Source organism: Desmodus rotundus, chromosome 12 (genome assembly GCF_022682495.2).
Source record: "Desmodus rotundus isolate HL8 chromosome 12, HLdesRot8A.1, whole genome shotgun sequence".
Lineage (NCBI taxonomy): Eukaryota > Metazoa > Chordata > Mammalia > Chiroptera > Phyllostomidae > Desmodus > Desmodus rotundus.
The window spans coordinates 99,545,083-99,568,049 of record NC_071398.1 but is presented as its reverse complement, the minus strand read 5'-3'; the positions used below and the strand labels follow the sequence as shown (position 1 = coordinate 99,568,049).

Sequence of the window (22,967 nt, the reverse complement as noted above, 5' to 3'; positions counted from 1 at the left end):
AGGACTTTTCATCCGTGTGACTCCGGCAGCTCCCCTAAGGGCCCCCTCTCTGCCAGCACTTCGTCTCCAGGGCTCTGTCTGCCCGGCGGCCTGTCACTGCTCTGGCCCTGAGGTCTGGTCTCATTCCCCAGCTAGGGTTTCTCCGCTGGCCCCGAGTCTTCGGGACAAAGTCCTTGGACCTCCACACGAGACACTTCACAACCCTGCTCCACCCCCTTGCCCGTCTTCGCCTTTGTTTGCGTTTCGTGAGGAAACGGAATTCCTAAGTTGGCCTCTGATTCGACCCTCCGAGTCCGCTCTCCTTACTAACTGGCCATCTGACTTTCCTGCCAGTTTCTGCGCCCTGTTTTGTGATCGTCCCCAAGCAGAGCCAAAGTTTCAGTGACCATCAGCAGTGGGATTGCCCCATCTAGCCCGGACCTACATGTGAAAGACCGCCGTGGATTCCCCTGGCTGCCTGGGCGTGAGCAGCACCCTGCGCAGCCTCACAGCCAGCCTGGAAGCCCTGTGCTCGGTGCCGTGCATCCCTGGGAGGCCAGGTCCTCGTTTATCCAAGGGAGTCGCGTCACTCACACTCTCCTACTTTCAACGGGAGAATTTCTGAACTGAAATGAAGCTCCAGGGGAACTCGGCTAAGGATGGTTTCCTGTGCATAGAAGCCTGCTCTCACTCACCAGGGGGTTGCCAGCCTCTGCAGGACAGAGAGGTCACTGCCCTCGAGAAGATGGTCTGTCTTCGGATGCTCCACTAGTTCACAGCTCCCGCTCCGCACCGGAATGACGCCCTGTGCCCACTTGCACTCCTGTTCTCCGTAAACTCCCAGTCCCTCTTCCACGCGATTTCTCTTTGGGAGACACTGCCCCCCATTCCCTGTTCCCAGCCGTCTTTCACTAGAGCGGACCCTCTGGGCATGCCTCGCGTGACATTCAATGGCTGAGCCAGGGGCTAGGGAGGCTGAAATCAGCACATCTGGCCCAGGCATCTTCCCACCGCCCAGCCCCCAGGTCTTCATCTGTGAGGCTGACCTCAGACATCAGCTTCCCTGGGGCTCACCTGAAAAGAATACCTAACACAGGCCCCACGGACAAAACCACCCCACACTTGGTACTTCTAAAACGGTAACAGTATTTTGAAACACTTGGTAAAGGGAGTCAAGACAATGGAGACTCAGAATTTTGCATTTGGGAAGTAAACCGGGTCCTTGACGCATGCGGCACGTCCTCGTAGGTTCCACACTAAACCCTTTAAATAGCTCACAGAGCTAGCGTTGCCTGGAAAAGTTTACAGGCCCACATCTGGTGCTCTGAACGACTCTGATGCGCGGGGGCACGCGTGAGTCCCCTCCCCCCAGCCCCGTCGCAGCCCGTTTATCTTGCTGCTGCTGCTGCTGCTGCTGCTGCTGCTGCTGCTGCTGGGCTGAGCTACTCTGCAGCCACCCCTGCCTCTCTGGTTTGTTTTAAGTTGCACTGATTTCTGTTCTTCATCGTGCGGCCCATGGCTGGCAACCACGTTCATCGGAGCCTCCCTTTCTCCACTTCTCTGTCCCCAGACGGTGTCTACGCCCGCGTTTTACTCTGTGTGTCTGGTCCAGGGGACTGCCCTTCACACGCTCCGCGCCTCCTCCCATGACGGACGCTCACTCTCTTCATTCCCCCAGGATCGCCGAGCTGGGGCCCAGTGACTGACGGGGCTTTACCTGTGGCCTCTCCTCCTGCCGGGCAATTACCTCCCACAGACGCAGACGCCTGCACTGGCCGAATAACCGTCCACAGTCAGCGGCCTGCAGGCCCGGTGCCCCTGTGTTTCCGACCTGGCCGTTAGTGATGTGTGATCGGGCAGAATCGACCTCGTGATCCCCTCCGAGGTACCAAGTCACAGCTGATCCCAAACCTGACATCCCTGGGTGTTTTTACAGCGTTGTCGGCAGGAGCCTTCTGCGTCTCCATTTCCTTTCAGTACCTGTCACGTTCCCCGGTCCCGTGCAGATCCCGGCAGGGATGGCTTTATTCCGTGTTAGACGCAAGGTGTATGTATTTGAATTAAGCCAAGGCCCTAATAAGGGTGGGTGATTAATAATTAAAGGTTTAATTATTCATAAATAATTATTCCCTTACTCCGTTTTGTGAGTTATAAAATGAAGGCAGCAGTACTGTTGATTTGCCAAAATCACAAGTCCTGGTGGAGTAAAATGAAAACTCTGACGTAGGAAATTCTCCTTTCCTCTGGGTGCTGAGTTACCCAGGGAAGCGATAATTAACTTTCAACCTCATTTGCCTTTAAAAGAAAGCACCTTAAATCCCCCCCAAATTGTCAATCATGTGGGGTCTTGAAAGCTACAAACCACTGTAATTTCTCTTAAAAGGTGGCTTCCGGTATTTATCTTTTCTCCTACAATTCACGTGGTTTGTCTTTCCATTCCCATGTTTTATTCTAATTTCCTCGTTCAACCAACGTCTACAGAACACGAAATATGTGTTCAATTTCCAGTTCGTAGGAGGAGACCATCTCCCACTGACATTCCTCCTACCATGAGAGAGGAACGGTACCCAGAAGTAATGAGTGTTCATTTGGGGGGCAATGAATATTAATAAGGATTAGATATATATTTGCTTTGAAGTTACTCAGGCACTTCGAGGTTTCAAGAAATTCACCTTTAGATGAAACACTGCCATGTCCCCGGTAGCTCCTCCCATCGGCACCGTTTGTTGTCGCACAGCCCAGTTCGCGCCTGTCTTTCCCGTAACTCTGCTACTTGGCGCTAACAAATGGGAAAGGGTTCCTGAGGTCCCTCCGTGGAGGTCCTCACTCACCGGTGGATGCCTAGCTCTCCCTGGTCTCTACCCTGCTTCAAAGGCTTCTGGAATTTTCTTCACAATTGGCAAATAAAAGAATAAGTGTAGTTTAGAGCAGAGAGCGGCCAGGGAGCCGGGGTTAATGGTACAAATGGAAGGAAGGAAAGAAGAAAACAACTAAGGAAACGGAAAAAAACACTCAGGGCAACACTACAAAGAGGGTCGCAGCTTTCAAGAAGCAAGATGGAAGAAATACAGCCGCTGCCCCGAAGACAGAGTCTGTGTGTGCACCCTGCTGGCACACGTGTGCACGCAGGGACGAGGAAGGAGAAGGGGCCGCTGCGAGCTGGCCGAGACCGGCACGTGGCGGACGGTCTGCACTTACCCAACACCAGCAGCTCCACCGAGTCCTCGTTCTTGCCCTCCAGGTCATCGGGGGTGGTGATGATGCAGTAGTAGAGTCCGCTGTCGCCCCACATGAGTTTCCCGATTTGCAGATCTGCATCTGTTAGCAGGAAAAGAAGAACCCAGTCCTGAAACCAGCCCCTGAGAGGACCGCGGGACCCCGCGGGCGGGAGGGGGCCCCTGGGGCGTGCCTGCAGCTGTCTGGTTCTTTACCTGGATGGTGGCTGACAAGATGTTTGCTTTATTGAAAACACAGGAAGGAACAAACCCTAGCATCCCTAAGGCGAGAGACATAGAACCGCCGCAGAATCTGGTCCTGTTCCCGGCCTGGTCCAAGTGGGCCGGCGCAGGACCCTGAGACACACACGCTCGAGAATGACCCTGGACTCCTGCCAAGCAGCCGGCTTCACAGGACGTCTTCAAAACTCAAATAATCCCACAGGTCACGTCAGACTCTCAGGACCTCGTCTTGGACAGAGTTTTGGGGACAAAGGGTGGAACTGAGACCAGACCACCTGGGGTGTGGGACCCACAGCTGCCTGGCTCAGGAACTCCCAGGGGAGCATCCCTCCCCCTCCCCCAGGGAGGGCGTCTGCTTCCTGAGCTTGGGGAAGGGCCCTCCAGACCGACGCCAAGGTGCACGGTAGCTACGTGGGGAAGTTCTTTCACCAGAACCTATTTCCTCCCGTTCTAACAACGAGCTCCTCAGACTGGAGGTCGGGCTCAGGAAGGGCTGTTTCTGAAGCTCCTCTCTAGATATTTCCCGCCCCACCCTCTCTCCCCTCACCACCCCACGAAAGCAGTGTGCGAGGCTTCGTGACACTCCCGTGCCCCATAAAACCCTCGTCTTGAGGGGTTGGAGGGCCGACAGACTGGCTAGCACCCCGTGTCTGGGAAGAACAGCGCTAAGGGCCCCCCCGCTGCCCAGCCTCCCAGCGGAGGCCGCATTACCGTGCACGATGGTGATCTCTCGGCCCCTGTAGAAATCGCCCAGGGTGACGGTCGAGCCCTGCTTGGAAGCGACCACTCGGACGGTCCTCCTGCTGTCCAAGCAGTCCAAGTAGGGGTCCCATTCCAGGTTCCTTTTGCTGAGAGACTGGGCCCGGGGAGAGGACAGAGCCAAGGACTCCCCCATGCGGTCCTGGCAGTAGGACTTGAACTTCCACTGCACGACCGCAGGCTGGTGGGAGGATGTGGAGAAGCGGCAGCGGAGCAGCGTGGGCTGGAAGAGCATGGCCACCTTCTTCTTGTCGGGCACCGTCACCTGGAGGCCTTCCGCCAGGGCTGCAACACAGAGCGAGCATGTGCGGTCGGCTTCTGCATCCCAGACGGCACCACGCACCATGGGGTCAGGCTGTCCCACCTCACCCGCTCGCCTGCCCCTCTCCATCACCGTGAATGGCCCCAGGATCCACCCAGCTGGCTTCTCCAGAAACCCACCATCATCCCCAGTGTCCAGTCAGTCGCTAAGTCATGTCACCAGTGTGGTCCCTTCACATCGTTAATTTGTCCACCTCTCCTCTTTGAAAGTGCCTTCTTCATTTCTTGCTTCTAATAGTGCGATTGCTTGTCTGGTCTCTTGCCTGCAGCTGCAGCGGGCAGCCCTTCTCTCTAGGTCAGGCGGTCTTTCTAATCTGACTGTTAGGGTTCTCCTTAAAACCCTTCACTCCTGCCCTGGCCGGTGTGGCTTCGTGGGTCGGGCATCGTCCCATCAACTGCCAGGTCGCTGGTTTGATTCCTGGTTGGAGCACACACCTGGGTTATGTGTTTGGTCCCCGGTCGGGGTGCGTACAAGGGGCAACTGATCAAAGTTTCTGTCCCTCTCTCCCTCCCTTCTCCTCTCTCTAGAATCAATAAGCATGTCCTCGAGTGAGGATTGAAAAAAAAACCAACCCTGCACTGCTCCTCCATGGCCTTCGACATTCTCGGCAAGACATTTACGGCTCCTCTGACACCCTCAGCCTCACTTCCCGCAGCGCCTCTGAGCGCCAGCCTCCAAATACCGGCTCCCCCGGGAGCTGCCTCACACCCTTAGCTCGCGCATGTGATGCCCCTAGTTCTGGAGCGCTTCGCCTCACTTCCTTCCCCGGGAAACGTCTTCCCCCTTCGCAAAACCCGGGTCACTTCCTCCCTCTGCTGTCAGTGCCTCCGGAGTTCTCCTTCAGACATTCCTCGTAATGACCTGGCAAGGGTCAGTTTCCACGCCTGGCACCCCCATCACACCTGTCGGGTGAGGAATGTGTCTCGTCTTATTGCCCTGGCTTGGGAAGCCCATGGGCACTCCACGTGTGTTTGATCAATACAGATGGTGAAGCCAGGGCGTGTGACTTCAGGGGGAAGTGACTTCCCTGGCAGCTGGTGACCCAACAAAGGGGACAGAGATGAAGGGGAAAGGAAGGCTTTGAGAGACACGGAGAATTTCCGATCAGAAGCAGTAGACTAAGTTCAAAAGCTCTGAAGGGCAAGCCAGACGGTGGGGGAGGCTGGAAAGCACATGAGACGTTTAAATGGACACCCGAGGCTGGCTGCCCAAGACAGAGGGAAATTACAGCGAATGAAAGACCGGGGGGAGTGTTGGAGAGGCTGAGGACCTCCGTGAGCGCAATGGTACGAGCTAGAAATCTCAGGCAAAGAGGACACAACGTCCTCGGTTGAGTGGGAGGAGAGTCGAGTTTCTAGCTTGACCTGAGGTTAGCAGCAGGTGCAGAACTATGATGAGAAGCAGAAAAAAGGAGTATGAATAGACAGGTTTGGAAGTGAATCCAGGAGCCCGCCAAGTCCGCTTCAGGCCGCCTGGGGCAGATTCACCGAGAACTGCAGGTGGCCTTGAGCCCACGCAGGAGAGGACTAGTCTCGTGCATGGGTGTCAACATTCACCCAGCACCTGCAAAGCAGTCACGGTCACAGCTCCAGCAAACACTTAGTGAGGGACGTCTTTACAGAAGCACCTTTGACATGGGCCAGGGACCCCATCAGGACCCACGTCTCCTGATTTTCTGGCCAGGGCCTATCTTCGGCGAGAGCGCTCTGAGGAACTGGGTTCGAACGCCTGTGGGGGCAAGAGGCTTTCTGGCCTCTGCCGGTCTGGGAAGGGAACACAACAGGGTACTTGCAGTTTAGCAAATCCTAAAGTCTGAGCCTACCAAGCGCTCAGCAACCACCTGTGGGGTCGCTGGAGGAAAGGGTCAGCATCTCAGGGACTCGTCGTGTGGGAATTTCCAGGGCTCTGCTGAGGAAACCAGTCCAATGCGTCGTGAATGGCATGGCATATGTAGCCAAATAGCATTGGCCCCAAAAGATAGGGCCCTGGCTGGGGTGGCTCAGTGGGTTGAGTGCTGTCCTGCAAACCAAAGGGTCACTGGTTCGATTCCCAGTCAGGGCACATGCCTGGGTTATGGGCCAGGCCCCCAGTAGGGGGCGCTCAAGAGGCAACAGATTGATGTTTCTTTCCCTCTCTTTCTCCTTCCCTTTCCCTTTCTCTAAAAATAATAAATATCTAAAAAAAAAAAGAGAGAGAGAGAGACAGGGCCTGGGATCTTATCTGACTGTATAGCAGACACAGCGAGGCCTCTCCGCCTGTAAAACAAGCCTCGTAATTCTTGCTCAGTGGGTTGCTAACCAAAGTTACCTCGTTAGTCACCTGTGGAGAGTGACCCTGTGACTGCGACCTGTAGCGGGACAGGTGGTTCTCAGATACTACTCTGTCCCCTGCCTGCAGTTCTGAACGTCCCGCCTCTTGATTACCACCCACCACCAGCAGACCAGACTGCGCAGCCCAGCCCAGCCAGGGGCTCCCTAGGGTCCCAGGGGCTCCCAGCCAGCCCCTGTCCCCAGGGTCCCCTGCTGCCCACCCGCAAGTGGGGACGTGGCTAATGCATTCTCCCCGACTCTTCACAGTTCCCCTCAAATTCTGGGGCATTAGTTCTTTTTAACCTCATCCTTCTCCTTCCTATTCAACTCCCAATTTCCCAGGCATCAACAATGGGACAGAGGCGAAGTGACTTCGATTAGCAGGGGCTGGAGTCGGATGACCGGTGACACTGTTCCCAGCACAATGCTGTACACTTGACCCCGCCACCTGTGAGCTCTGCTACCTGTTGGGGTGCACTTGGGAACTTGTGTGTCCTAGCCTTTCCAGGATAAATAGAACCAGCTAAGGAGGCAGGTACCGCGTGGAAGTGGTGGAGGGTTCTTTTTCCAGAGAGCAAAGTGCGGTGTTTTGTTTATTAGATGATTAGCAAGTACAACCTCCTTCCCAGCTCTGTTCTCTGCTAACGAGAGGTGAGCCATTGACCGAGCTGCTGGACTCCTTTACTTATTAATAGAGGTTACTCGGTTCTCAGCTTCTTCCACGACGTGGACGCGAACTCATGCCCCCGAGAAGAAGGAACGCGCTCTCAGAAGCATCTGCCCCCTACAGCGAGATAGCTGGAGGCATGGATCGTGGAGCCAGGCCTAAATTAGAATCCCAGCGCTACCCGCTCGTTTCGAGACCCCCAGGGAAGGACCGGTGGAGGAGCTCCGGGTCCCTCCGTAAGAGCAGAACAATGCTGACTGCTCCCTGGAGTTGTCTCGGAGGGTGAAATACCCTCCCATCCTGAGCACTTAGGGTCACATGGTATAGCGCAGGCACTCAGTAACTGCTGTGCTGCTCGCTGCCAGGGTCAGACGCCTTCTGTGCAGCCGTGAACGCAGCCGGGGGAGCGCAGCCAGGGGGTGTGCGATGCTGAGTCCATGCGGGAGGAAATGCCCCGGAAAGCCAGACTGGGAAGCCTGGCGCTCCACGGCGACGGTCCTGCTGCGCTAGTCCCGGCGCCGCCCACAGGCGCCCCCCGAAGTCAGCGACGGAGGGCGCCCCGACACGCGTCCGTGTGCACATGCGCAGGCTAATGGGACCCCGGGGACTCGAAGCTGCGGACAGATCTGGACAGCTGGAGAGGGTGGGACTAGGAATTACGAGGAAATGTCCGTTTACTGGGTTTGGGAGGGACAGGAGTGAAGGGTTAGAGGGGAAGCTGAAAACGCCGAGGCCTGCTTGAGCTCCCTGAGCGTCACGCCGTAGGACAGATGCCACCGATTCCCACGCCTGCCTGGCCAAGTCTGTTAGGGACCCCATTCCCACTGGGGGGGCCTCACCTGGATCCCAGGTGAAGGCTTGGGTCCCCTACACCCTCTGAGCAGCCTGCTTTTCCTCCATCCGTGTGTATCTTAGATTCACTGTGTTTCCACCTGACTTGTAACCGTTTGCCCCACCGGGATCCAAGCCTTGCTTGGAGCTCGGGCCGGCTCGCCTGGGCCCTGACGCCAGCCCCCATCCTAGAGCTCGGGTATTGTTTCCTCTGCCCCTCACGGGTGACTGATCCCACTCCGACCCTGTGATGCTGCTGCCCGCCCACCCCGCTGTGGAAAATACCTCCTACGGGACACCCGTCCTACCCCCAGAGCAGGCCCCTGGAGACAGGAGCCCGCCGGGGTGAGGACTGAGACTGGAAGGTCCCGTGGCCACGGCGGGCGAGCCCTGAGCCTGGGTCCCACCTCTCACCCGATCTTTGTTTTCTGTTTCACCAAAAACTTGGTGCTTCTCAGGCTGGAGTCTCCACAGGCTCAGAAGGATGTCTTTGAACGCCAGGAAAATAAACGCACAATTTCAGCCTCTGTGAAGTCATTCATTACTCAGCTGGCGTGCAGCCTAAGAAACCTACCTCTGCCCCGTGGTTCCAACCACCAGCTACGCCCCGGGCCTGCAACGCACGTGTGCCGTACCTGCACGTTTCACCGCTACTCTGAATTAAGCGTGTCTGCACCTCGTTCATCATCTCCTTTCCTCCTACCTCTTGCTCATGAGCTGGTTCATCCTCTCCCAGCTCTTCGCTCAGCTGCCCCCAACCTGCTGCCTCAGAGAGAAACTGTAACATGGGGAATTTCCTCTCGGGCCCTGACCACCGTTAGCTGGTCATTAAGGCTAAACTGCTCTCAAATCTGCCCCTTCTCTGTCATCCCTCATGTCAGATGGCCGTCCCCACTGCCCGGTGATAGTTACAGAAGGCTTCCCACGTGTTCCCAGAAATTGGGTTAAGCACTATCCAAGTAGTATCTCAAAGAATTCTCTTTAAAAAGCCTATAAAGTGGGTGTTATTATTATACCCCACTCAGAGGTGAAGAAACTGATTCTTAGAGAGCAGAGGTCTCTTCCCAACATCTCCGAGTTAGCAAGTGGCAGCTGGCTGGGCCCCCGGCTGACCGGCTCCGCAGCTCTGAGCCACCACACCACACAGGCCCGCGTCCACATCGCCCGCCCGCCTCTGTAACAGCTTCTTCCCGGGACCCTGCCTCCGGCCCAGCACTCACCCCACTTCTTTTCCGTCAAGAGAACTTTTAAAGACACATCTCATCACATCTGTCCCCTGCTGGAAGGCTTCGGTTCATTCCCATTTGTTCCACGATAGAACCGAATGCCTTGACGGGGCGCCTGAGGCCTTCTCCCTGAGCTGTCTCCAGGCACGCTCCAGACATACGAAAATATGGTTCACCCCTTAACTATAACCACGTTATTCCCCGCACCCAGGGAGGCATCGGGGCCTGCAAGAGTGCAGGTCCTGGGGGCGCACGGGGAGAGGGCCCGAGCATGGGGGCGGGGTGCACGCACACGAGCATGCGTGGGCGCAGCGCGAAGGCGGGGCTCTGGGTCCAGGTACCCGTGACACCGTCAGGGACTTCTGTTTCCAAGTCCTACAGAGAAACTGGCAGCGGTGCGGAAAGAATCTGTGTGTGTCCCACAAGCTAAAGCGTGCGTTCTGGGAAGCCGGAGCGAGATGGCGGACAGAAAACCAAGCGCAGTGAGGTGGGGGGCCAGACTGTCCAGGGCATGTCCGTCAAGGTAGGACCCTGAGCGCAGCGGCGGGAGAGGGCGCGCTGCAGGTTACAGGCGGTGCTCTGCACTTGCAGGGGAGGGCGCTGTCCTTCCGCGACCCCCAGACCATTCCCTCCGTTTCTATTGAGCCTCTTACCCATGGCAAACCTGCCCTAATTCAAATTCCATCCGAAACGTATGTCTTTCTGTCCTCACCTGAGGATACGTTTTTTAAATCATTTTTATTTTTTTAGAGAGTACAGGAAAGAGGGAGGGAGGGACAGTGGAAAGGAGGGAGGGAGGGAGAGGGAAACATACACCGATGTGACAGAGAAACGTCCACCAGCTGCCCCCTGTACACACCCGGAGCAGGGATCGGACCCATAACCTTTTGGTGTACGTGTGGACGACTCGCCTACCGAGCCATGGGGCCAGGGCCAGAAACATATTTGTAAAACCCTATGTTAAGTCCTGGAAAGACAGGTATAAAAAAGACCAGTCCTTGATCCTGAGAAATTCCACATAAACTCGGTTTCTGACTCGAAGGTCCCCGAGGCCAGGGACCAGGAAGAGGTAGATTCAGACCCCCATGTTCAGCACGGCCAGGGGACAGCGGTAGCGGAAGCTCACTTGTGTGGAAATGCATCAGGAAGCAAACGAACCAATGAAAGGGTGAGTCCCAGCGCAGAGACCGGGTTCTGGCCAATCTCCAGGACAGCCGCTTAAAGGAGAGGGGCGTGTGACAGCTCAGAACAGCAGCCCCATCTCAGCTCATCGCCCCAGGTACCTCCTCCCCAGGCTGGGTGGCCAAAGAAGGCCCTGGCCCGATTCCCATGTGCAGAGAAGGATTCTGTACATGAAAGCTGTGTTCTTGGAGGTGAACAAAAGCGGTATCTGAGGCAATGCTGTTCCTATTTTAGCACTTTCATTTTTTCAAAGCAAGTTCCTTTTCCCTGCAAGTAGTAAGCTATTCGTGCCAGCATCTTTGGGAGGCAGAGCGGGGAGCCCAGCCCCACTGTGGAGAACCGAAAATTGCTGCGAAAGGTCGTGGAAAATCAGCCCTGTTAGAGGCAGGCATTTTTAGAAGTCGTGTATACAGCTCACCCATCCCCAAACTCTTGAAGTCCCAGAAGTGGGATCGGACCTTAGAACTTCCCATTCCCCAAGCCCTGGCTGAGTAGCTTAGTTGGTTAGAGTGTTGTCCCAATATTCCAAAGTCGTGAGTTTGATCCCCAGTCAGGGCACATAAGAGAATCAACCAATGAATGCATAAGTAAGTGGAACCACAAATCAATGTTCCCCCTCCCCCACCTCTCTCTCTCAAGTGCAATGGAAAAAAAAGAGAAGTTTCCATCCCCAGCATGTCTTCACTTTCAGACGTGTAAGGTTTTTCCCCACTCACTCTGACAATACAAACCTCTGCCTTCACATGCTGAACACGTCCCGATTTCCTGAGACACTGTGTGAGGGGGAACTGACAGGCAGGTTTTCTACGAGTACGATGGTGTCCAAGCATCTCCTCCATGTTTGGTCCACAGTCCAGACAAGGAGCTTGTCCACCCTTAGCAGCGGTTCAGGATATGAGCACAGGCTCGAGATTTAAAGGCAAAGAAAGTGCAGCTTGAATCCCCCGCCCCCCAAAACAGCAACCATTCATCTTCTCGAAATACATGGGTGAAAAAATAAAATAAAATAATAAAGGGATGACAAAGAACAGTAGGCATTCCCTTGGTGTTTGCCTAGTATCTAAGCCCGATTCAGCAGCTTTCCCATTGATTCTGTAAGTTAATCAATTTCTTCCCAATAAATTCCCTTGCTGCTTAAATTGGCCAGAATCAGTCTCATCTGCCACCCTGATACCTGACTGCTTGATCACTTTAGAGTTGGGGTGACCAGATGTACCACGCGGGGATTTAAGAAACTACGACAGCGTTCTCACACATCTTCCCCAAGAGACCCCCGCACGAGCATCTCTCCCCTCCTCCGCGGGGCTGTGGTAAATGCCAGCACTGGCCTTGCCTGCGCCGATTCACTCATGGTCTACTTGTAATTTGCAGCCAGCACTCTGGTGCTTCGCACGCAGAGCGTGCCGCTCATTAAGCACATGTTCTGTGTGTCCAGGGGAGCGACACTTGCCTGTTCTCTGCTGCCGCCGTGCAAACGAAAGCCGGGAGGGGCATACATCCTCCCTGTCTGCGCTGCCTCATCTCCCAGAGATCTGAAGGGAGCTCCCAATTGGCTGGCTCACCTGCTGTTCCAGCGGGACCAAAGCTGTCCTAAAGAGATCCGTCTCTACCCTGCAGGACAGAGCCACTTTGGAAAACGTCTTATCCAGTTCATTCAGGTGGGTCAGCCTGCTAGGGTGGGCCAGCCATTTGCACGGAGAGAACTCCCGGAAAAAAGCTCTCGTCAACCTTTGCTAACTTTAAAAAAAAATTATTTATTTACTTTTAGAGAGAGGGGAAGGGAGGAAGAAAGAGAGAGAGAGATCCTTTGGTAACTTATCTGTGTTTCCAGTCTAGCTCTTTCACCTGAGCTCCATTTTATTCTCCATCTAGATGTTACAGAAGCTCTTCAAACTCATCACTCTGTAGAGGGAGATGCTAATGGTCCCCTTCTGTTGCTAACAGAACTGCCAGCGTTTCATCTGGCCCGCCAAGTACTCGCCTCCCTTGCAGCTAATTGTGGCCTTAAGACTAAGCTTCTGGGTCCTGTCTCTTAAGATGAGCTTCACTGAGTTTTTTCCATAAAAGACACATTTTTCATTTTCACCAATAACCTTATTGATTTGGGTATTCTGAGTATGCCGGCTGTCTCCCACGGGGTAGATGATTGATTGTTCTCAATGACTGTCTCGATTGGATCACTATCAACTTCACCTGGCCTACCCGACTGTGGACCTTCGTCCAGGGAGAAATCTCCAGCACGAAACTTCGCAAACCGCTTTTGACACATTGGATCAGTCACAGCACCTTCTCCACACACTGCACAAGTCTTTTTTGTCTTTCAGTTGCATTTTTACCTTTCTTGAAATAATAAAGCATACTAGGCCAAAAATGTTGTGTGTTTTCTTCCATCTTCAATATTAAAACGGCGACACAAAACTTCACCAATTTTAAAGTGTTTTTTTTTTTTAGAATGCACACTGATAGGACAGCTGTCACAATACAATCTAACAAAACTGTTTCGAATGAAGTTACAGACAACTAAGCGTGACCGGGGCCACTGTGCAGAAAAGAACCAACGAACTTTTTGGCCGGCCCAATACTAGCACCGCACTGCAGTGAGACCGCTACAGTAAGCCTTGCACTGGGTCTGTGCAAGCCGGCAGAATTGTGTGAGTCCGGAACCTAAGGAGTCACGGGGATGCAGAACGAAGCCCCTGACCTGGTCCAGAGAGAAGCGTCCTGGCTGGGGGAGGCTGGGGCGTGGGGAGAGCTGTGAGACGCTGCGGAAGGAAGATGCTGGGGGCTGAACAAGGTCCCTTCCGTGGGGGGCCGTAGAACAGAGGAGGGGGAGAAATGGAAAGGCACGCAGGATGGGAAAGGAGACAGCGGGAGTGAGGTGCCAGCAGTCTCTGAAATGGCCTCTTCCTTCTCCAGGGCTCACAGCACTTTATCTCTCCACACCCACATCTGTCCTCGCCCTGTCACCAGGCATGCTGGTCGGACCAGGTAACAGCCTGGACGCCTCCCTGCCCGCTGCTGTCTGGGTCAGCAGCCCCGCAGCACGCCTGCAGGTCCCCCTTACTGCTTCTGCACACGCTGGTCACGGTTTCATCACTGGTGTGTCCACCTCCCGGCTGCGAGCTCCCTGAAGGCAGGGGCTGCATCTGCTCCGTCTGTTCGCCCCACACAATGCCTGGACGTGGCAGGAGTTCAGCCGCTGACGGTGCAGGAATAAATAATGTCTCAACCGGGCCATCGCCTCTCCTGGGTCCCCCTCTGCCCCCAGGTGTGAGCTGGACGTGCGTCCCTCGCCCCTGTGTGGCTTCCTGGCTCCCATCACAGGAGCTTTCCCTCACTGTGCAGACTGACGACTCTTTGAGGGCAAGGGCTGTCTTTTACCTGTTGATTCTCAGAACCTGCCACAACCCTTCGAAACCCCAGGAACTTCATACACACTTGTAGGAAGAATGAATGAATGAATGAATGAATGAAACCAAGAGGGACCCAGAAGAAATGCTACTAGAGCAAGCAGTCTTCATCAGAACCGAAAAGAGGCACCAGGAAAACCCATCACCTGCCCCCGGAGCACGTTCCCCCCAGGGCCACAGCCCACGCCGTCCACATTAGGGGACAGATGTGGACAGAGACAGAGCCGAGCCTCATGCCCGTCTTCCTGCTCTGCCGCACCTGTTGCTACACTAGCAGCTGGTGAGCATCTTGTTTTGTTGGGAACAACAAGGACAACAACAGAACACAATCTCTGACAGGAAGCGACATCCCTATGACAATGAGGAAGCATCAGGCTGAATCTGCAGCAGACAGAGAGCCAGCATTTTAGCAATGAAAGACCAGGAAGGAGCTGCAAGAGCCCGAAGAAAACACTGAAGTGTTGATTAGAAATTGCTCAGCCTACGTTAAAGCAGAGAAGCGGGGGAGGGGGAGGGGAGGAAAGCCGGGGGAGGAGGCAGGAGAGTGCATGGTTTTTTGTTGTGTGTTTTTTTTCCTGGCTCTCTGACTCATTTTTAATCTGTCCTTTCCTCCCTCCCTTCCACCACCCCCACAAGAGAGAATTCATTGATTGGGCTGGACTGAAATGTCTTACCTTTCCTCCCATGGTTTCCCCGGGAGGATGAGTCTGAATCCATTCCCTCCATCTTTCCCCACCCCCTCCCCCACCGCCATTGTTGGTGCCTCCACTTTGCTCAGGGGCAGGGGGAGGCAGAAGCCAGGATCAGGGGATGGCAGCAGGATGCTCGGTGAGTCCCCAGGAGCCAGCCTCACCTGCAGAGCACAGAAGCCCAGGCGCTGACAGCTGGTGGCCCTGCTCACTAACCTGTTGCCAGCTTCCAGGCAGGGGCCGCCTCTCCAGGTGCAAAAGGACGAAGGCACAGATAAAGCAGCCCACCCCTCACAACACAAACGAAACAAACTCCCCCTTCAACGAGAACCTCAGAGAGGCAGCTCAGGAGTCAGCCAATCCCACTGGCCCGGGGTTTGAGAGAACTGGGCTCGGCCTCGGGCCCCTCAGGCATCTGCTCGTGGGTGTCCTTTCTGGGCCTCCATTTCTATGAAGTCACAGGGCTGGACTGGATGGCCTGGGTGCCTGCCAGCGATGTGACTGCATTTGGACAGAAGCTGTGAGCCATCTAGGCGGGCTCTTTCCCTTCTGCCCCCACTCCCTGCAGAGCTGGAGACCACCTGACTCTGGGACCCCTCCCCAGGTGCCTAGCTGACTTCAGGGAGGGTGTGATACAGGCTCAAGGCCAAGGCCGCCCTGGAATCTGATAACGGAGAAGAGGCAAGTTGAGGACATTCAGAATCAGTGAGGGGGAGTGGCAGGTCCCAGGAGGCCAGGGGAGGGGAGGCGTGGATCAACCCAACCCTGAAATTAGAGATGATTCACATTTGAATAATGTGGGAGGGAGACAGTCAGCTCCGGGGCCCCCCCAACTGGACCCAGCGGGGGGCCAGAGCCAGTCAGGGCCTCTGTGGAGCTGGAAACCGGGGGTAGTCAGAAGCCTGACTCTGAAGCCCAGGGAAACAGGGTTTGCCTTTCTGAGGTGTATCTTACCCTCTTTCGCCGACTTGCCTTAGATATTGTGAACATGTTCCCCCTTTCCCACTGACTTGCTCCTCCCAAGTCTTCTGGCCCCAGAAGGGGCACGACTTCATTTTTTGTTTTTTTGGTGGTATTTTACATTTTCTCTCCTGCCCTTCACTGTCCTCACCCCATCCTCACAACCTGTCTGGTCCCTTGTCCCTTCCCTCCATCACGCATTCTCCACGGTCATTGTCTTAGGCTACCCTAACCTTCCAAACACCCCAGCCCAAACAGGACTGCCCCGTGGCTCTCTCGGGGCTGGCCCCCCTGCCTGGCCCCCCATTCCTTAAACGTGCAGAATCATCCAGTGCAGACAACTTGTTAGGAACAAGAGCCTTTGCAGACCCCAGAAGGGTGGGAGAAAGTTCATGAGGAGGGACCCCCCCCCAACATGGGACCCCAAATGGCCTAAGTAAGAGACAGCAGGGCCCTAAACTCCAAACCCATGGGGCCTCCACCCCCATCCTTACCCCCACCCCCACCCCGCCCTGAGGCTGCCCGTGGTTCCCGGCTCCTCCAGGGAAGGAATTAGGAGACACTCCACCCCCACCCTCAGAAAACCGGCTTCCTTAATTAATCAGTCTGCTCCGAGCTTCCGTTTTGTCCAGCCAGGCTTCCCCCAGCGCTGCAAACTCAGGAAGCGCCGCTGTCTGGACGGGGAAATGCGCGCTCGGAAGGATGGACGGTCCCCTGTTTGCAACGAGTCAGACACCTGCCTCTCCATCGTCTCCCTTGTGTTGGGGCCCCCTACCTCGCCCCCCCCCCCGTCATGCTAACACACGGCCCCTCCCCCACTGACCGCCCGCCTGCTGGGCGTCCTTAAGCACACGCGGGGGCCGTGGGGGCGGCGGGGGCTGAGACCCCCCTGCGAGAATACCGGCAAAGTTCCCGGGGTCGGCGGGAAAGGCCGCTTACCCGTCAGCCAGAGGAGAGCGATCCACGCCAGCGAGACCCTGTCCATCTTCCCTAACTTCCCATCCAGACGAGCGAGGGCGCGAAGTGGGAAGCGGCACCGGCGCGGGGATCTGTCTGTGCCACCGGGAGGCAGAGGCGGCGGCGGCGGGCGGGCGCGAGCGGCTGTCCGCGTCCCTGGGCGCCGCCCCGGGCGGACCGCGCGGATGGGCCCGGGCGCGCTGCCGTTCGGGCTCCCGCACCCGCTCGGGCTCTGGCTCCGGCTCCCGCTCCCGCTCCGGCTCCCGCACGCCAGGAGCCCGGCGGAGATTCCCCGCCCCGCAGCGCAGCCCGCCGCCCGCCCCGCGGCCTCCAAAGTTTCTGGGTCACGTGCCGGCCCCGCGGCCAGCGCCGAGTCGCCAAGTGCACCGGGGGCACCGGGGGAGGGCGCGCGGGTTGCGCAGAGCGGGAGCCGGAACCGCGGTTGGGGACGCGAGCGGGGGCGGCGGGGCGTGCACAGGGCTCGGGCCACCGTGGGCTGCGGTCGGGGACCCGCTGGGACCTGGGGGAACTTATCAGAGAGCCCCCTAGGCAAAGGGGTGTGCTTGGGCTGGACCCCCGCCTCTCCATGTGGTGTGGGTTCTCCTCTGACGGGCGGTACAGCCAGAAGCTCCGCAGACCTGGAAAAGGAGGCCGGGAATCCCGCGTCCTAACTTCCTCCTGTTTAAACACGACTAAGGGCAGGCAGCTTGTTAAACAGAAAATATTGTAAAACTAGAGTGAAATAAACAATATGTCGGCTTCCATAGGCCCAACATGTGCGGCTTCTCAGCCTTTTGGCCAAGATCAAGGGCGTTTGCCCAACACGTTACAGGTTGCCGGGCACGTTCACACAGCTTATTTACATGTTGTTGACGGATCTGTGCTGTGTGTGTGAGAGAGAGAAAGCAGCTTGTGTATGCACAGGGATGTATGTTCACAAACATAGTGTAGCCTCTACTAGGCGCTAAGAAGCCGGGCCACAGCGATGAGGGAGTTGCACCTCCTGCCGTGCTGGGTCCTTGAACTAGGTGGTGGTAAAACCACCAGGCAGGTGGGCTCCTGGAGACACAGACCAGGCGCCCGCAGAGCTTAACAATGACTGTATGATGGGAATGGGGGAGGAGAAGCGCCACTGGGAAGTGATGAGCATCGGCTCTGCACGGTGGTCTTTAATGGCTGCTTGACCTCTGCAATGCCCTTATTTCTGAGGAGCACCGATGTGGAAGCCAAAACGTCCGCAGCCAACCCCAACCACCACGACCCGAGTGCGGGCCCAGGCCTGTGTGGCCAGGGATCCTCTGCTCTTTCTCTGAGTTTTTGAATCCCGGAGCAAGTGAGACAAGAAGAGAGACAGCAGAGGATGGTTTTGCCACTGCAGGGGTGGGGCAGTAGCATCTAGGACTCAGGTCAGCTGTGCGGAGGGCAGGCCGCCAGACTGTTCCAGGTGTGATTTTTGCCACATTCTTGGCTGTGAGGCCCCCTGGGTTCCAGCCAGCTTCTTGCACCTGGCTCTTCAGCCCCCTGGCAGCCCCTGGAGCTCCTGATAGGCTCTCATACATTCCCCCCTCGCTTGCTTCAGCCAGAGATGATTTCTGATGCTTGCAGTTAAGAACACAGGCTAATGCCCGGGCTGGTGTGGCTCAGTGGATTGAGCGCTGGTCTGTGAACCAAAGGGTCGCTGGTTCGATTCCCAGTCAGGGCACATGCCTGGGTTGTGGGCCAGGTCCCCAGTGGAGGGTGCGTGAGAGGCAACCACACATTGATGTTTCTCTCCCTCTCTTTCTCCCTCCCTTCCCCTCTCTCTAAAAATAAAATCTTAAAAAAGAACACCGGCTAATTTCCTTTCATACATGAAAAAAAATAAAATAGAAAGCGCCCAGTAGAGCTTGAATAGCCTTAAGGATTCTGTGCGTACAAAATAATGGCATTTTATGCAAAACTTAGGCAGAACGCTGAGGAAATGGACTGAGACAAAGAAAGTGGACTGGCTGTGTGGGGAAGCGGACAGTGACCGCCAACAGAAGAAGTGAGCTGTGACCGTGTGTTCGACGTGTGTGCCCACGTGTGCGTCCACACGGAGTCAGAGTGAGTCACAGGACGCAGGGCCTTGTCCATCCCTCGCCCCCACTCCCAGGGTTCCCTGAGTATCACCCGCTCTGCATGTCTCTCTTCTAGCCGGGAGGTCCAGTTGGTCTAGCCTGCCACCTCCCGAGCGGACGGGGCAGGACGGGGTCTCGGCGTGTGCCTCTCTATCACACGAATGCTTTTGGCAAGGTGGTGCAGGGTGCAGAGGAACTTCAAGGTCACGTCTAATGATTCTGAACGTGAACCTAAGGGATGGAGACAGGAGGAGGGGGGAACAGAGGGATTACTTTGCTGAATTGGTGGAGATGACAGGGTGACACCAGGATTGGGGTGCTCTTCCAAGGGTGGTTTTGGAACGCTGAGCATCGGGATCCCATTAGCGGGCACCCCGAATGCAGATTCCCAGGCTCTGCTAAAAGCTACGGATGAGAAACTCTGGGGGCGCCCTGCAATCTGCATGTTAACTGCCTTCCTCAAGTGCTTCTGAAACACGGGTGTTTGCGAAGCACAACCTAGTCACCTAGTCACGTGTGTGCCTGGGAAGCTGTCACGTTGTTCGCGGATGAGCCTCAGAGTCCGATCCAGTTGTCCATCGGTCCTGGGGCACAGGCCCGGACCCCAAGGTGCAGATGCATCTTCACGGCCCAGGGAGACTCCGGGTCCCCAGCCCTTCAGAATCGGCGCTGCAGCCAGAGACAGACAGGTAAGAACGTAGGCCTGTGTGGGACCAGGAAGCCCCTGTGTGACGGACAGGCGTGTGGACTCGCAGGCCTCTCTGTCAACGTGGCGTTTTGGAACGGAATGAGGACACGGAGAAGAGAGAAGTGAACCGGCGGGAGGAGACCTGCTGGTAGCCGGTAGCAACCACATGGTTATAAATATAACGCAGCTGAAGCCTCGCCAACACATGACTTCCCTGCCGGCGCCCGGGCGCGCACACACACGAATCCTGCTTACCGTAGGCCTTTGTGAAGCACACAGATAGCGTCGCGGCGCCTCTGCTGCGGGCTGATCTGACTTCCAGCAGGAGTCTGGGCCGTGTGACTTCAAAACCGATACCAGGTGTCCCCCCGCCTTCCTTCTGTACCATTAAAAAAAAAGGCTTATTGAGACATAATTCCCATGTCGTGCCATTCGCCCATTTAAAGTGTACGACTCAATAGTTTTAAATGTAGTTTCTGTGCCATGGTATCTATTTATGTTATTTTTTAAGTTTCCTGTCCTTTCTTAAGTTTTGTTCACCTTTCCTTCCCTGGCGCTACCTTGCTGGGTTTATCCTCCCCATCCCCCCATCTTCACGACCACCTGCAGGGAGTTAGAAATTTTGAAAAGTCTAAATTACAGCCAGAAATTAACCAACAACAATAACAAAAATACCAGAGGCCGTGGGCACCTGTACTGAAATCTGCACGTATTTCAACCTCGAAGCCCTTTCCTACTGAGGAATGAGTGGTTTCATTAAGAAAATGCGTCCCAGAAAGGAAATGCAAATGGAAAGGACAGGGTGCCAAAAAAATGTTAAAAGCTGTCCTGCCAAGAGCGTATAATAAGTAAAAGATTGGGAGAAGGTGCTGAAAATCCCACCTTCTCCAAGCAGATTTACAGCAAGTGCCTGCTGTCTCGGGCTTCACATCGAACTGTGGTGGCACTGGCGCCGAATTAGGTGGCATCCGGTTGCCCCACCCCGAGGCCAGACCCCAGTGGTGAGTGGCCACCCGCACAGGAGCTCTCGGATCACGCTGTCCCCGCAGACGTCCAGCCAAGGGAGGACGTGCAGACGAAAGAGCCTAAAGTCCTAGAAGAACAGGCAGTTCTATTTAGGGCGCGGACTCGAATATGGGAAACGCTTTTGAAAGCGGCAATGGAAGCATTAGAGGGCAACGGTTATTGCCAAGGAGGGTTGTCGTTCACCTCCAGTTTCTCTGTAGTTGTCTCTGTGCCCTGGAATCTCTCCAACGCAGGTAAAGTCGCTGGACAAAAGCTGTACCGCCGTTAGCTCAGTCTGCGGGACACCCCTGGAGAAAGGAGACAGGGGACAGGCCTGTATCTTCAGCTAGGTGCGGAGCCCCCAAACAGACACCTGCTGTCCTTCCATCTCAATCACTGGCAGTTAGTCAAGTTCCCCTCGAGCTGAATGGTGGGGCGGTCTGTCATTTCGCTGTGAGTTACAGAGGGAGGGAGGCTTCCTCTCTCCGAAGGAGCCCTGTCTCCAGTTTTCGGTTTTGTTTCCCGGTTAGCACTCTTTGGAGACCAGAACAGCATTGACCGCCCTGAGCCAAAGAGCAGATTCCCGTCTGGCTGCATCCTTCAGCCCAAAGGCGAAAGGTGAAAGGCAGTCTGTTTTCCTGTGTCTCGCCCAGGCCTTACTCGCTGGGTGAGTGATTCAGCGGGAGGACTGCATCTCGGTCCCAAGCGTTCGCCTAGAGGCCTTCTGCCCCGCACAGGTCAAAGACGGACCAGGCCGAAGGGAGGGAAGTGAGTCAGAGCAAGCATGTCATCCTATGACTTCACCCCTGGAAACCGAGCCAGAGAGGAAGCAGCTTGAACACGAGAAGGGGCTCGTGGGCTCTCAAAGCTGGAGTTAAGGACCGGCAGCCTTGACCTTTGCGTTGGGGTCATGGGCAAAGCTCTCCTACAAAAGCGTTACCTCTGTCCGCCTCCCCTGGGACTGAGTGGGATTTGTCTAATTACAAACTGTTCCAGGGTGTTCTTTTTCTTGCTGTTTCCTCCTCATCTCTTCTCGCTTCCCTGAATTCGTTATTCTATTCATGTTTCGTGAGCACCTACTATATTCCAGAAACCATGCTGTCTAGAAATTCAAGAGGAATAGGAATTTAAAGATGCGTTAGTCACTGTCCCTCATGTCACAGAGGGTCCCGCTGAGTGGTAGCCGTGTATGTGTTAGGGAGGAGGGGAGACAGACCTGTGGTCTTTAAATGTGGTAGTGTCGAAGGGCCGCTATTAGGACAGGTGCCGGGAATGGTGGGGGAACGAAGGGGGAGGGGCCTGTTACCCCTAAGGAGTGCTGGTCAGAGATGCCTTCATGAAAGGGTGACCCCTGAGCTAAGTCTAATTTTTTTTTAATCCTCACCCAAGGCTACGCTTACTGATTTGAGAGGGGGAGAGAGAAAGAAACAATGATGTGAGAGAGAAACATCGAGTGGTTGCCTCCCGTACACGCCCTGACCAGGGATTGAACCTGCAACCTTTTGGTATATGGCACAACACTCCAACCCACTGAGCCGCCCGGCTAGGGCCTTGAGCTAGGTTGTAAACGTGGTCTGGGCGGAATTTCTATCAGCAGACATGGAACTGGAGGTAGCGCAGACGCCCAGGCAGCAGCAGAGGGGACAGTGAGGTCTCCGCAGGAATCCGGCCTCGCGAAGGGCAGAGTCAGCAGCAAGGTGGGAAAGGTAGGCTGATGGCAGGCCGCGGGGAGCCAGGCCACCATGTCTGGGCCTAGTCCCACAGGCTGTGGACCACCCGCACGGATACTTCAGTGGAAGAACAAGAGCAGACTGCGTTTCAGCCAAATGCTGCAGCCCATGGGGTGGAGGATGGATTGGTGGGGAGGCAGGCAAGTAGAGGCCTTTCCCAGGTGAGGGCTCGTGACAGGAGCACCAGGAGGGACAAACGGAGCAGGCCAGCAAGACTGCAGGGCAGCAGGAAGGGAAGGCAACAGCAAGAGAGAGAGACACCTCAGGGAGACGCAGAGGCAGTACCCGCACCCCTAACCGGAGCCTGCAGGTGTGCAAACCAGCCCTGCAGGGCCAGCCAGACTCCGGGTGGAGTCACTCGGGAAGGAGGCTGGGTGTCCAGGCCCTACGTAGAGACAGTGGGGGGCTTGGAAACGCCCCTTGCGGTTTTGGCGAAGTGCCACATGCTGACCATGCCAGAGCATTTCTAATGACCAGCCTGGACCACAAGCAGTACTGCAGCGCCAGCCTCAGAGTGGTCAGAGCGCTTGCAGGCCGTGTGGCCGGGGAAGCCACTTCCCATGCTAAGCCTCAGTGTTCCAGTCTGCAAAATGGGGGCGTCGTAAGCCTGTTTGGCAGGTGGTTGTGGAGAGATGAGGTAACGCTGGTGCAGTGTTTAGCGGGGAGCCTGACACAGCAGCGTTCACGGTCGTTGGC

At 55.8% G+C, this 22,967-nt stretch overlaps 1 protein-coding gene across 2 annotated transcripts in view; it reads right to left on the bottom strand.

Annotated features, from left to right (window-relative positions):
• Positions 1-17,039, bottom strand: part of ILDR2 (immunoglobulin like domain containing receptor 2) — a 51,237-nt gene extending 34,198 nt beyond the window's left edge. For both annotated transcript variants that reach the window (XM_053916119.2, XM_053916120.2), the window contains exons 1-3: positions 16,732-17,039; positions 4,149-4,481; positions 3,178-3,297 (exon numbers count right to left, since the gene is read on the bottom strand). In XM_053916119.2, coding sequence (XP_053772094.1) covers positions 3,178-3,297; positions 4,149-4,481; positions 16,732-16,777 — 499 coding nt within the window. In that variant the 5' untranslated portion in view covers positions 16,778-17,039. The remainder of the gene's footprint in view (positions 1-3,177; positions 3,298-4,148; positions 4,482-16,731) is intronic.
• Between the last annotated feature and the right edge of the window lie 5,928 nt (positions 17,040-22,967).